This window comes from Perkinsus marinus (assembly GCF_000006405.1).
Source record: "Perkinsus marinus ATCC 50983 genomic scaffold scf_1104296965578, whole genome shotgun sequence".
Lineage (NCBI taxonomy): Eukaryota > Perkinsozoa > Perkinsida > Perkinsidae > Perkinsus > Perkinsus marinus.
Window position 1 is genome coordinate 201,120 of NW_003204277.1, and position 11,686 is coordinate 212,805.

Sequence of the window (11,686 nt, forward strand, 5' to 3'; positions counted from 1 at the left end):
TTAACTATCGATGTGTTTTCTGTTGTCGCAGCTGTGTTGTAGTTGTAAACAGTTAGGGAGATGCTTGCTGTAGCGCGATTCATTTACCTCATGACTGCGCAGTGCAGTGACACATCGGCTACTCCGGGAGTGGCCGTGGAGGAAGGAATGGAGTCTGTGGCTGGCCAGGAGCTATTGACTAGCGATCCTGATGAGCTCAGGTGATAGAAAGTGTTTGATTCGTTTGTACAGGAGTTGTGAATGTGCAGACAATTGGCGAGGATCGCTCGGGAAAAGGGTGATATCGATCGGGCATGTAACTTGCTTGGTGACGCTTGTGAGATCACTTGCAGGAGGGAAGGAACGGATACGTGCAAAGCTATGGCGGCGGTGCTTTTCGATTTCGGGTGGGTGGGAGGGCGGCTCGAGATAGGTCTGGAGTATATGTCGCTCGCCACGAAACTCTTGAGGCTTTACGGTTATCGAAGTGGATTTTGCTGGAATTTTATTACCCTCAAATTTGAAGTGTTAGTCGATGCTCATTGTGTAATGCAGGGATTGTTTGTTGGCGAAAGAGGAAGAATCTGTGGATCTCTTGAACGCCGATGTTGGAGAGAATAGTGGCAATATTGATAACGCGTTGGAAGGTAGACGCCTACAGTGGAAGTCCGTAGGGATTCGGTGATGGGCTGTAGGGTCGTCATCAAAGAGTGCAATGGATCGGCTGCAGGAGGCAGTTGATATGGTGAAAGCAACGAGGGAGAAGGAGCTGGCTGGAGATAAGGGAGCCGAAGGTAGTCAGAAGTGCAGATGGTTATACTTAAGGGCTCATCGTACAGACGAGTATGCCGAGTCTGAAGTGGACGACCTTCAGTTGGCGTGGGAGAATCTCGAGCAGTGTCGTAAGTGCCTGCAGCTTTTTTCGGAGGAGGAGATGCCGTGGGATCTGGCCAGGTGAATTTTCTGCTCACCTTGGGCATTGAATGAGGAAGTTGATCAATGCCGCAAGTATAGGCTAAATAGTCGTTTGGGACAATTCGTTATCTCAGGCGGTGTCACAGTCGACTTGGTGACTTTTTGCAGCTGCAAGAGCGATACCCTCAAGCCTGCGAGGAGTTTGAAAAGGTGATGGAGATTGGGCGTTGGCTCCATTCACTTTGTCATTCAACAGGCTTTGCAAATCTGTGAGAAATGCCACCCAGCTGCGTCTGAAGCGCGGAAGAAAGCCGCGGTGAGTTCGTTATTAATGAATCGTTAATAATGGACATATTGGCTGCCTTTCGAGAGGAGTTCGTCGATGGGTTGGTGATTAGATAATGTTGGGGTTGGGTGAATGCCAACGACATGCGGATAAGGAGAAGGGAAAGGAGACTTTATTAGAAGCTAAAGCGTTGCTGGAAAATCGTGCACAGGGAGATGACGAGGCTGATGATGTGAGAATCTTCTCATGCAAAATCGACGGACCTCACAGAACTCTCTGAATCGTTGTGGTGTATGTATTCGTAGGGGTCGTACGTCTGTAAGTTACTCGCTAGGTTGCTGGTCCTCCGGCATGTGATATTGGATATGCCTCGATCGATCATGGTATTCTGAGTAGGCGTTATCGGTATAATGCACTTCAGGTCCTCGCCGCTATCAATGAAGCATTAGAGGATAGTCGCGAGGGGGAGAGGAATGATCAAGTGAAGGTCATCCAGCAGATGATGTCTTCCGCGCCGGTGACGTCTGGCGGAACGGCATGCTCTCTGGAAGTTTCCACCTCCGCCAAGTTCGACAAAGCGACGCTTGGATCTTCTTACAAGGTGAGGTATCGTTCGCTCGCGATATAATGGGAATGGAAATCGGAATTCCTGTACCTCCCTGCTCGTCGCTGACAGGGTGAGCCGGCACACCGGTGGTGTGACTAGTCGCTTTCCTCAACGATCACTACAATGTTGTGATGAAGGACGGCGATGTTGAGAATTTCCGGGGCGGAGCGAAGACAGGGCCCATGCGCCAGGTGACGAAGGCCGCCGTGGCGCGACGAGAGAGCACGGTCTCACCATCAGAAGAGACTAGGTGGATCGGTTCTGGCGACATGATTGATCCGGGGTGTAGAGAAACGGGGAGGGTGCGCTACAATTTCAAGGATGCGCCGTCCTTCCTCGCATCTCACTGGAGCCGAGAATACATCAGGGTCCGTCCCATGAGGGAGATTGAGTTGACTTTGTAGATACTACTGGTGTTTATCTACCGAGTTGGCACCAGTAGGTAAACAGGCCCATACCCTACATGTTGATAGGCGCTATCCAGCAACCGGGAAGCTTCTGTCCTATCGCAGTGGGCTTCACTGCGAGAGAAAGCGCTGGGGCCGTCGAAGTGTTGCTCAGTACATTGGCGAAAAAGTGCAAAAACTCGATATTGTTCATGCCCCAACGATCTTCATCGGCGACTCAGCCGGAATATTCAGCAAGGGCTACGAGAAGGTGTACGGCTCATTGCGATATTATGGGTCCAGGATTCATCAGAACCAGTCGAACTTCCTATTCACAGGAAGGTCACCAGCTGCGAATCTTAGCAACGACGAAGCGGACTATGCTGAGTCGTGTTGAAACTTCCGATCAATGGTCGGCGAGCAGATATCTTCGGACAGAAGTGTGAAAATGTTGCTGTGATTATACTCCGTGAATGTTCATGTTCCGGCAGTTGGTACAAGACATTGCGTTACTCTTTCGAATGAATTTATCTCGGCGGAGCCAGGTATAATGGCTGGACAATGATCCGATAGCGAATCGCTGTTCGGGAACGTCGATTCACTATCGTTCACTGTGGTCCAGTAGAACTTGGTGCTTCAGGTTATTGATTTTGGCGTTCTGAAGTCCAAAAAGCGTCGACGGTCGGAATCTGAACACGGTCCCGAGTGATCCATTCGGCAACTGGAATTACTACTTTATAAATGGACGACCCTCTGTAGCAGTGCACGCTTCATCTATTCAATGCGTTTTTGTGTGACCAAATCAGGGAAGAGTTTCCTCGACGGGCTATGCGATATGCTTGTGGAGTCTCATGACAGGTCGAATCGACTCTATTGATACGTCGAATGCCGTCGTGATTTTGACTGCATTAGCATACGGCATTGGTGATTTATGTTTGGGTCAGCCTTTCCTGTGGCGCTGGGGGACCATCCGAGTAGCAGCTCTCACTTACCGGAATAACTCTGATGATTCTCGTGCTGCTTTTCGTCCGGGCGTGGTTTGGTCTTGTACCATAAAGTATAGAACTCTTAGACGGAAATAAACGGCTCTGTGCAACTCGAAAATCCACTGAACATTTACTGATCGATGGGCTGTTCACGGCGATCGCTGCATCATTGACTGTAGTAGTCGCCTTTTGTTCATCCTGTTGGTGCTACCGGTCCCGACGTATGGCGGATAATGATTGGAAATACCGAATCAATCGTAAGGGGAGTATTCCTGAGGAACTGTTGAAACGATCACGCACTGGTAGAACTGGGAGCTCACATCGCCGATATCGAGCAGAAGCATATGACGGAGATGAGACGGCAAGAGAGGGAAATACAGGCACTCAAGGACAGGGTCGATGGTAGGCAGTGAGAGGTGGGTAGGATGATGATGAATTGGATGTAGGTTTGAGGATGGAGAACGAGCAGTTGACTACGCTTGTGGGGACGTCAGATGCAGGGAATGATCCTCTTACCAGAAGGGTGGAATGGACTATAACTGGTGAAAAATAGCGGGTCTGGGGATCGAACCGGATATCTCTGTTCGTAACGTTCAGGTATTAGAGAGCAGTTGAAGGTGTGCCCGAAAAACGTCAGCATTTGGAGTCCCGAGGTAGAATACTGAGTCTTGGCGACATAACGTAAAGCGTCTTCAGTTCTCTGCTTGCGGGATTCGTAACATGCAGTTGGAATTCTTCCCACAAGGTCGTGAGACTGCAACTCTCGATGGTTTCTGTTCGGTCTTTTTCTGGTGTCCTGAAGGAACCAATATCAAATATCAGCTTTTTGTGGGCAATCACTACAGGTGAGCTGCATCTTGAGAACTCATTTGATGGGCGCTGATAGGGCGCGGAAATTATCAGTAATTTACCAGTGGTAATTACATCTCTAAAGAGATCGCAGTGGTGATTCAGCGTGGCAGTTTCTCTCTTCCAAATATCTCTCAGAGCTCCTGATGAGGATATTTACGACTCACGTATGGGTCATGGACACTCCAATTTCTGTTTGCTCGACGCGGAAATCGATAACGTTACTGACAGGTGGAATGCTGCTGTACATTGGGCTTCATTGGAATCTTGTTGTTCTTGTAGTGTCACTGTTGGCGTTGACATCTTAGACGTGTCGAAGGTGTATGAGATGGGCAGGGGAGAAATTAAAGTAAGTAGTGAATGTGCTCATCTGAATAGCCTGAGAACACCCCCCTTTGAAGATTCATAGGTTGTCGTTGAACAATCTAATACGGCGGGAAGTGTTAGTAGTGGAGAATCGTGATGTATCTACGGTGGAATGGAAGATATCGAAAATATCTTCCAAGTTAGCCGCTGCACCTCGTGGAGCAAGCCTGTACAGTCCTATCTTCACGGCTGCAGGTAGGCCCTATATATCTAGCTTATCGATCACATGATCGATTATATAGGCATTCGGGATATGCTCCTGGAGTTCTACCCCAACGGCAATGCTAATACCAAGAAGGTGCGCCTCCATTGTGATACCATCTTTGTCGCAACTATCATCTTCAGGAAGGATATTGCAGTCTTTATCTACGCTGTCCAGAAGGTACACAAATAGTCGTCACTTTGATAGTGGGCTCTTACAAAAAAGGGCCGATAATGGCTAAGGTAGGCTTGACGTAGGGCTGTGTCGTTTATGAGATTCACATCAGTTCGACGGTTCGGCTGGTAAAGGCCTTCCGGAGTTCTGTGAGTTGATGGGGCAAATTAATAAAGACGATGATTCCATAGTGGTGGGGTTGGAATTGAAGAATGCTGCTGCGCCTGGTACTGACCACGGCAGCGGTAAGAAGACGCTCCTCAAGCTCGAGAGTGGTGGGCAATCCTTTCAATAATTACTTTGTTGTTACATGCAGTAGCCGATAGAATTATCTTGTTGTCGAGTTGTCGGGTGCAGGGATCGAACCTCCGATGTCAGGGCTCGTTGCAGTTGACCGTATATTATCAGAAATGTCAGTACAACCGCCAAGGAATACGCGATTCATTGGTCTAGCCATTGATGGTGGACTGGTGAGGAAGGGAATCGTCATCTCCTCAACTCGTCGTCTTGGGGCCATTTGCTTGCTGTGCATCTCTTTCGTGTTGTTAACGCCGACAGAACAGATCTTCCTAGTGAGTTTTGCCTCATCGAGGCTGTATAGGCATGGACATCGTAATTGTGATTGTGTAGAGTATAGCTGACGATATTGGTCCCTCTCTTTAGCCACCATCAGAGACCAGTGACATCTACCATATGCATGATCCCCTTATTGAGAGGACTTATCCTATAATTAGAGGATTTATCGCTGGGAGGATTCCGGTAAGAATAATTCGATTCCAGCCTCTACACCGTCAATTGTAACTTCTATCGAACATTTCAACTTTTTGAGCACCTTTGTTTTCCCTCAGCCTTGGTCATTCGCTGATCGTCTCCGTGAAGTCGGTGTCCCCGAATGCATCTTCGCCACGCGTGAGTTCCAACTCCTCCTTCAACGAGAGTACGAAGTCGACTGTCTCCCCTTCAATACGGTTCGACTGGTCCTAAAGAGGCTCATCAAAGCATGTAGAGATAAACGCTTTCGCGCACGCCACGGTGATCGATTTGATGATACTAGAGATGAAGCCACTTCGACTGATGACAGGATGTTCTCCCGCACCGTTTCGAAGTTGGAGGAAAGTGCAGTACAGACTGATGGCATGGATTTGACGAGAGTGCATGGTACACCACTGGAACATCGAGTTGGACTGTCGCCAGAGAAGAGGTTGCAGTACCTTCCTCTCAATGAACGACAGTGCTATCTACGAGATGAACAGCAACGGGAAACGTCGAAGGGTGGGGATTCAGAGACGTGGACGAGGCCAAGGTCTCAACGTCATTGATATGATGACGAGGTGATGGTAGCTGATGAAAGTCTAAAGCAGGACGGTGTTGGTTTGGTCCGTTGATATCATTTATTAATAGTACATTATCGTATTGAAGACATTCTTGCATCGTTCTTCCCTTTCCTCCTCGTAAAACTGCTTCTGTTGCAGTTGAGGGTCGTATGATGCATAAGTCGCAGCAGGGAGGAGGATCACCGATCACTTGTCTAATGTAAGACAAAGATGATGATCTTATCTGTTCTGTTTTCATGTTGAGTCGTAACAATGGTGGATTACGTGATTCAGAGGCTAAGAATTGTCGTATTGGGATGAGCATTGACAGTAGCTATCTCATAAATATCGTCGAGGGGTAATCTTTGGTACGTCATCAGCTATGCTGTGACTGCTTCAATAAGTCGCAAGCAGTCAAGTGAGTTCAGCTATGGGTGAATCTATTGCCGATCAACCATAAGCAACTGAATCAGTGAAGTATATCAGTTGATAATCATCGCAACTAAGAGATGGTAATCGAATTAAACGCGACCACAGTCGCTCTATCCTGAGCAGCCTTGATAGATAGGAATTCTCTCTGTAGATAGTGAGAATCCGGATTTGTCAAGTATAGGACTTGCCTCGTCCTATCATACGAGGAAGCGAATATCCAGTAGATCGCCTAACTAGTAAGGCCGAAGGAAGCACGGCACTGAACTAGATTATTTCATGATATATCTCGGATTCTGATCTCTCGTGCTGGATTCAGCTCAGCTCAGCTCCAGCGATTGCCACAGATTTGTACGTATTCTAATGGCCTCGATCCGCGAGATCATGTGGAATTCCTCTTCTTCCAGTATATGCTGCCATACACAGTTCGTTTGGAACTTGCACCATGTTCAAGGGAAGGATCATTCGCACGCACGTGCATATTACACACCGAAACACCCGTGTGACGACTCTAGATGCTAATGCTGCGATATAACTTGGTCGATGAGACAAAACCCTCAGTTCAGTAGTATATGCCTATTCATTCGATACTAAAAGTGAAGAGAGTGCCTTTATCCTTACTGGAGTCACTCAATCGCTTCATATGCATTCCCCCCTGCTCCTTCCAACTGAACACGATAACAATATCTTGAAAAACACTTATGAGTAGTCATTAGAGTTCCTAAAAATAAGGTCGCTTATCCTCCCACTAGAACGACTCAAGTCGCTACCATATCCTCCTCAGGCTCTTGCTGAGCGTCCTTACCATCCCACTGGGTGACAGTATGCAGCTTAGGAAGATTCTTAGGAATTGGATCGAGGGTAACCTGAGCGAAGATGTGATCATGTGAATGGTTGAGGTTTGACGATATACCTTCCCAGCCATTAGACCCGACACAAATTCTCTGATATTGGCCTCGTCGAACCCCCCACGATGAACTCCATAGTGGCCTTTTGATAAATGGACCGCCACCAACGCCGGATAGCTGAAGGGATACTGTGGACTATGAAGTAATTGCGTAACTACCCGAACTGTAGTCGAAGAGCTTCCTCGAACTCAAATTGGTCCCCACCTTGCGACCAGTAATAATGAACAGGAATACCAGGGTTAGCTACAATGAGGAGATTAGCGTGGGCATACGGTGAGGCTACTGCTACCTTTGATGGCAGCATTGTACTCCTCGATGTAAGCATTCCTCCCCTGGGCTCCTGAGTCCAATATATGGGGTAAAATGGCGATAACGCAGACACGACCTGATGATCGAAACCCATCAAAATTACGAAGGAACGACATTGACGATTTCCACTACTGTTGCAGTTGTCCTCAAAGTCGTCCTGACTAAGTAACTGGGTCGCCTCTATAGCATAACTCAGATATCTAAATGGTTAAGTCACCAACAAGATGAGAGGACTGAGTACAGTGAACCTACTTCTCGGCGAACTCGACTATACTACTGGTTTCCCGCTGTTCCTGATAGTCAACTGCAAGGCCATCCGACTTCTTCCCACCTGGGAATAGTTTGATCTGAGTTAGGCAAGCGTGGGTTAGGCAGGATCCTAGTAGTAGCTATCTACAGTAGGGAAGCCCTGCACGCCGAACCTCTGGGCCAAGGACTGCTCTTCAGTGGCATCAACCTGGTGAATCACATCACAAGGTTGATCTAATGAGAGGGTCACTTTCCCAAACTTGACTCGTCCTTTCATCTTAGTAGCTGCTGCCGTCCAATGAGGAGCCAATGCTTTACAATGACCACACCAAGGGGCGTAAAACTCTGATAATTAGAACTGATAATATTCACTGTGACACAGGAATGCTCACCGACAAACCACACTGACTTCGGATCTTGCATAACTAACTTGTCGAAATTGCTGCCAGTGAGAGCCTACTGACGACATGACTAAAGATAACATCATCACCTAAACCATGTTTGATTTCTCCAGTTGAGCTCACCAGTCTTCAGAGCTACATTATGGAGATCTACACACGGCTTAGGGAATACAATAACCAACAACTACTCCCCTAAATTCGTAAAGAACTTTCATATTGTCATTAGCACATGTAGTGGACCCTGTACATATTCCCACACCGACTCGAAACCCTACAATGACGTCATCCTCATTCCCCTCCGGTTGCGTGTCGGCCTTCTTGGATTTACCACCAGAGTCCTTCTTGGCCTTCTTCGGCTTGGATTTCTCAGCGAGTCGATCGTTCGCGATCTTCTTAGCCTATATATTACCAAATCACAAGATAATACTCATGCACGGTCACATGTGAGAGAGCATATTTGACCAGCCCCTTGGCTTCCCTTGGACCGCTGTAGTCAACAGGCTTAGACTTGTCCTCACCAAAAAACTTAACAGTGGGGAAGCCTAAAAGCAGTCACCAGGGATCGAACTTGCGTCCTACATAAGTACGTACCCTGAACACCATAGAGACCCATCACCGACTGATCATTCACAGCCGCCAAGTTGACAATCCCCGCGAGAGCACTGGCAGCCTGAGGAAGAAAATACCCCTGGTGGGAATAGAACCGGGGACCTTCCGATTACCTTCTCATATTCAGGTGCAAATTGTTGACAATGACCACACCAATCAGCATAGAACTCCACTACCCACAATTCATTACCTACAACACCAATAAAACGATGGCGATAATGGCAATTATGCTACTACTTTGAACAACCGTTTTGGTGAATGTTTGAGCGTCCAACACTTGAACGAAGGAACTCTTCTTGCCATAGAGAGCACCGGCCAGCGTACACTCGCTCAGTAGGCAGATGAGAGAGAGGAAAAATAATAACATCGTGGATATACCACACCAAGGTGAACTATGATGGAGTTGAATAATACTGCCACGTGGCACTCTGAGCTAGACGGTGCAGAAAATGTAAGAGAATGGTCCCTGCCAGTAGCGGATGTATTGGTATTAAGTCAATCGTCCTCTTCTTCCCTTCCTCGCTGCCAATTTAACGATCACTTCGATCACTTCATTTCTTTCCCCTTATACCTACACGATGTGATGTTGCAAAAGAGTAGTATGGAGTACTACGATTTCTTCCCATGCGACCAAGGCACATATCTACGTTTTATCATATGCTGAAGTACAACAATAAGATCACCATCATAGCGGTGCCATTGTATGTACCTTTATCTGTTGCTTCATAGTGAGAGTGAAAAGCATTATAAAGTACATCAAGAGGATAGGCCAGAACACGGGTAGGTCGAAGAAAGGGAAAAACTGAGAGGGAATTATCAAAGTGGGCGGGGTGAATGAGGCTACCGTCATAGTGATGGAGATTACTGTCGCTTGCATGGCCCTCTTCCAGAATACGAACTCTGGCAGTCTGCGCTGGAACGGTCTGAATTCATCCGAATCTCTGAGAAGAAGAATTACTGCCATAACCTCTTGCATAGTTATGATTACCGCGTTGGTAGAACGGGAGAGTTGCTATCCTCGTCGTCCACTTGAGGGGATATAAAGCCTATAAACAGATTGAGTAGGTAGATAGACCAGGCATAGGTGATGATGTAAAAACCTAATAATCAATGGTGAATGGCAGTAAGGCGTAGTCTGATCACCCTGGAGGAGGTATACTCTGATACCGTATAAAACGCATGCTGTGAGGAAGGCCAACCAACGGCTCTTCGACCAGATTGTGGTCTTCTCGAGGTAATAGGTGTACCTTCAACAACAGAGGGAGATATAGTGATAGTTAAGATGGTGGTTCCATCACATTCGAGAGAGGCCTCGGGCAGTTCGAACAGGGAAGGACGGTCGTACTATCTGGTGGGCATCCCCTCCGGTTGATGATGATGACGATGACATAACACCATCTAGGGCAGAAGGCTCCATCATGAAGTGGAAATAATTACATGAAAAGGCGCAGGAGTGGTATCTTATGGTAGGCCCAAGATTTACCAGAAATTAAGTAGCCACTGTAGGTGATCATGTCAACATAAGCGACCGATCAGTTAGGGGATACATTAGACACATTCCCCACAGGGGATGGCGGCCGGCATGTAGGCCTTACATGTCTTGCCCTTTTCTTGTTATTAGTGATCTCTCCAATGAACTCTGTGATGATCTCTCATCGTGTGGGAGATGAGCTTCCGTGCTCTGGGATGCCCTTTCCCCTTTCCCGAGCATTACGCTAGTGACACTATTGTGATAGAAATCAGGTATTATTTATCTGATGATATTGCCTCTCATTGGATAGTGTCATCAAGTTCTTCCGCAAAGCTCATGTATCAGGATTTTATCAGGCACCCAGCGATCAGGTCTTGAACACTGGGACATTCGACTCGCCTTAGTAAGGGCAACAGATCGCCAAGCCAGTATATGAGAGCCTTCCAAAATCGTTCAGTTTCCACCAAAAGTGGGAATTTGAAGAGGAAATGAGATATCGTTGAGATTTGGAGAGGAGTCGAAAGCCCTGATCAGCATCACGATACAATGATCCGATCACTGAGCTGATACATTACAGACGGCCGGTATGAGAAAGATTAACAAGTGATTGCCAACAACAGTCGCTCACTTCTGGCCGCCAGAAATTCAGTAACTTCACCCTGATGGCTGCACGAACTGGGCTCATGGAGTCTCCTTCTTGTGTGAAACTTATCCGATTATCAGACATCAATGAATCGTTGCTGTTATTCCGGCAATTTACTGATATCCATGGACTTACCACAGCAATGGAACCCCCACAAATCGATTGAATGGGCGCGCGCTACTGTCTTGCGCAGTCCGGGGACTACGGTGAAAGCCTCGTCTGTGGCGATTTAGTTTTTTGTCTCCCACAATGTTGTCGACCCATGGATACACCGGACGTTTTATCAAGGACCACTGCGTGTATGGTCAAGCTTCCATAGTGCTATCTGATAACATGGCGGCATTGTCTAAGTGGAGTTCTAATCCTAGTGATACTTTTGGGAGGAAGACCAAGATCATATGCACTATGGGACCATCATGTTGGGATGTTGATACCTTGGTAAAGATGATCGATCAGGGTATGAACGTGGCGAGGTAATTATTACATTTGTGATGATCGTAGCTGAGGCTGTTAATTTCAGACTCAATTTTTCTCATGGTGATTTTGAAACCCACGGTGCTACGGTCCAGCGTATCCGAGAGGCATTGAAGCAGCGTCCTGGGAA

The 11,686-nt window shown here is 47.3% G+C and overlaps 6 protein-coding genes across 6 annotated transcripts in view; 4 read left to right on the top strand and 2 right to left on the bottom strand.

The window, feature by feature from the left end:
* Positions 1 to 90: 90 nt before the first annotated feature.
* Pmar_PMAR006632 (conserved hypothetical protein) lies at positions 91 to 2,882 on the top strand (the record flags this gene model as incomplete). Its single annotated transcript, XM_002769546.1, has 10 exons — positions 91 to 200; positions 249 to 386; positions 535 to 626; positions 675 to 773; positions 819 to 933; positions 1,029 to 1,104; positions 1,151 to 1,210; positions 1,293 to 1,412; positions 1,602 to 1,781; positions 2,814 to 2,882. 10 exons carry the CDS (start codon positions 91 to 93, stop codon positions 2,880 to 2,882), a joined length of 1,059 nt encoding a protein of 352 aa, XP_002769592.1.
* Positions 2,883 to 3,382: 500 nt separating this feature from the next.
* Positions 3,383 to 5,045, top strand: Pmar_PMAR006633 (hypothetical protein; the record flags this gene model as incomplete). The annotated part of the gene is made up of 10 exons (XM_002769547.1): positions 3,383 to 3,461; positions 3,606 to 3,701; positions 3,757 to 3,812; positions 3,856 to 4,004; positions 4,147 to 4,239; positions 4,291 to 4,357; positions 4,410 to 4,569; positions 4,617 to 4,672; positions 4,720 to 4,818; positions 4,863 to 5,045. The coding sequence occupies 10 exons, from the start codon at positions 3,383 to 3,385 to the stop codon at positions 5,043 to 5,045; spliced, it is 1,038 nt and encodes a 345-aa protein (XP_002769593.1).
* A 93-nt stretch (positions 5,046 to 5,138) lies between these two features.
* On the top strand, positions 5,139 to 6,162 carry Pmar_PMAR006634 (hypothetical protein). The gene is made up of 3 exons (XM_002769548.1): positions 5,139 to 5,220; positions 5,414 to 5,509; positions 5,599 to 6,162. Exons 1-3 carry the CDS (start codon positions 5,161 to 5,163, stop codon positions 6,067 to 6,069), a joined length of 627 nt encoding a protein of 208 aa, XP_002769594.1. The 5' UTR covers positions 5,139 to 5,160; the 3' UTR covers positions 6,070 to 6,162.
* A 1,088-nt stretch (positions 6,163 to 7,250) lies between these two features.
* On the bottom strand, positions 7,251 to 9,335 carry Pmar_PMAR006635 (protein disulfide-isomerase A6 precursor, putative; the record flags this gene model as incomplete). The annotated part of the gene is made up of 14 exons (XM_002769549.1): positions 7,251 to 7,358; positions 7,406 to 7,517; positions 7,559 to 7,643; positions 7,690 to 7,785; positions 7,842 to 7,909; positions 7,962 to 8,056; positions 8,107 to 8,166; positions 8,209 to 8,303; positions 8,351 to 8,414; positions 8,635 to 8,757; positions 8,801 to 8,901; positions 8,951 to 9,029; positions 9,082 to 9,158; positions 9,206 to 9,335. The coding sequence occupies 14 exons, from the start codon at positions 9,333 to 9,335 to the stop codon at positions 7,251 to 7,253; spliced, it is 1,293 nt and encodes a 430-aa protein (XP_002769595.1).
* Positions 9,336 to 9,514: 179 nt separating this feature from the next.
* Positions 9,515 to 11,166, bottom strand: Pmar_PMAR006636 (RER1 protein, putative; the record flags this gene model as incomplete). The annotated part of the gene is made up of 8 exons (XM_002769550.1): positions 9,515 to 9,539; positions 9,582 to 9,628; positions 9,678 to 9,770; positions 9,813 to 9,909; positions 9,957 to 10,068; positions 10,112 to 10,215; positions 10,267 to 10,316; positions 11,068 to 11,166. 8 exons carry the CDS (start codon positions 11,164 to 11,166, stop codon positions 9,515 to 9,517), a joined length of 627 nt encoding a protein of 208 aa, XP_002769596.1.
* Positions 11,167 to 11,331: 165 nt separating this feature from the next.
* Positions 11,332 to 11,686, top strand: part of Pmar_PMAR006637 (pyruvate kinase, putative) — a gene marked incomplete at both ends in the record, with an annotated part of 515 nt that continues 160 nt past the window's right edge. Inside the window, 2 exons of the mRNA XM_002769551.1 lie at positions 11,332 to 11,555; positions 11,603 to 11,686. The exon at positions 11,603 to 11,686 is cut by the window's right edge and continues 4 nt beyond it. Coding sequence (XP_002769597.1) covers positions 11,332 to 11,555; positions 11,603 to 11,686 — 308 coding nt within the window. The remainder of the gene's footprint in view (positions 11,556 to 11,602) is intronic.

What these genes read in the sequence shown, in the direction of transcription:
- Pmar_PMAR006634 (XM_002769548.1), top strand. Translation starts at nt 5,161, where the DNA reads ATGTCAGTACAACCGCCAAGGAATACGCGATTCATTGGTCTAGCCATT. An exon ending in TAGCCATTGATGGTGGACTG is followed by an intron (nt 5,221 to 5,413) that starts GTGAGGAAGGGA and finishes CCCTCTCTTTAG; the next exon opens with CCACCATCAGAGACCAGTGA. An exon ending in TTATCGCTGGGAGGATTCCG is followed by an intron (nt 5,510 to 5,598) that starts GTAAGAATAATT and finishes GTTTTCCCTCAG; the next exon opens with CCTTGGTCATTCGCTGATCG.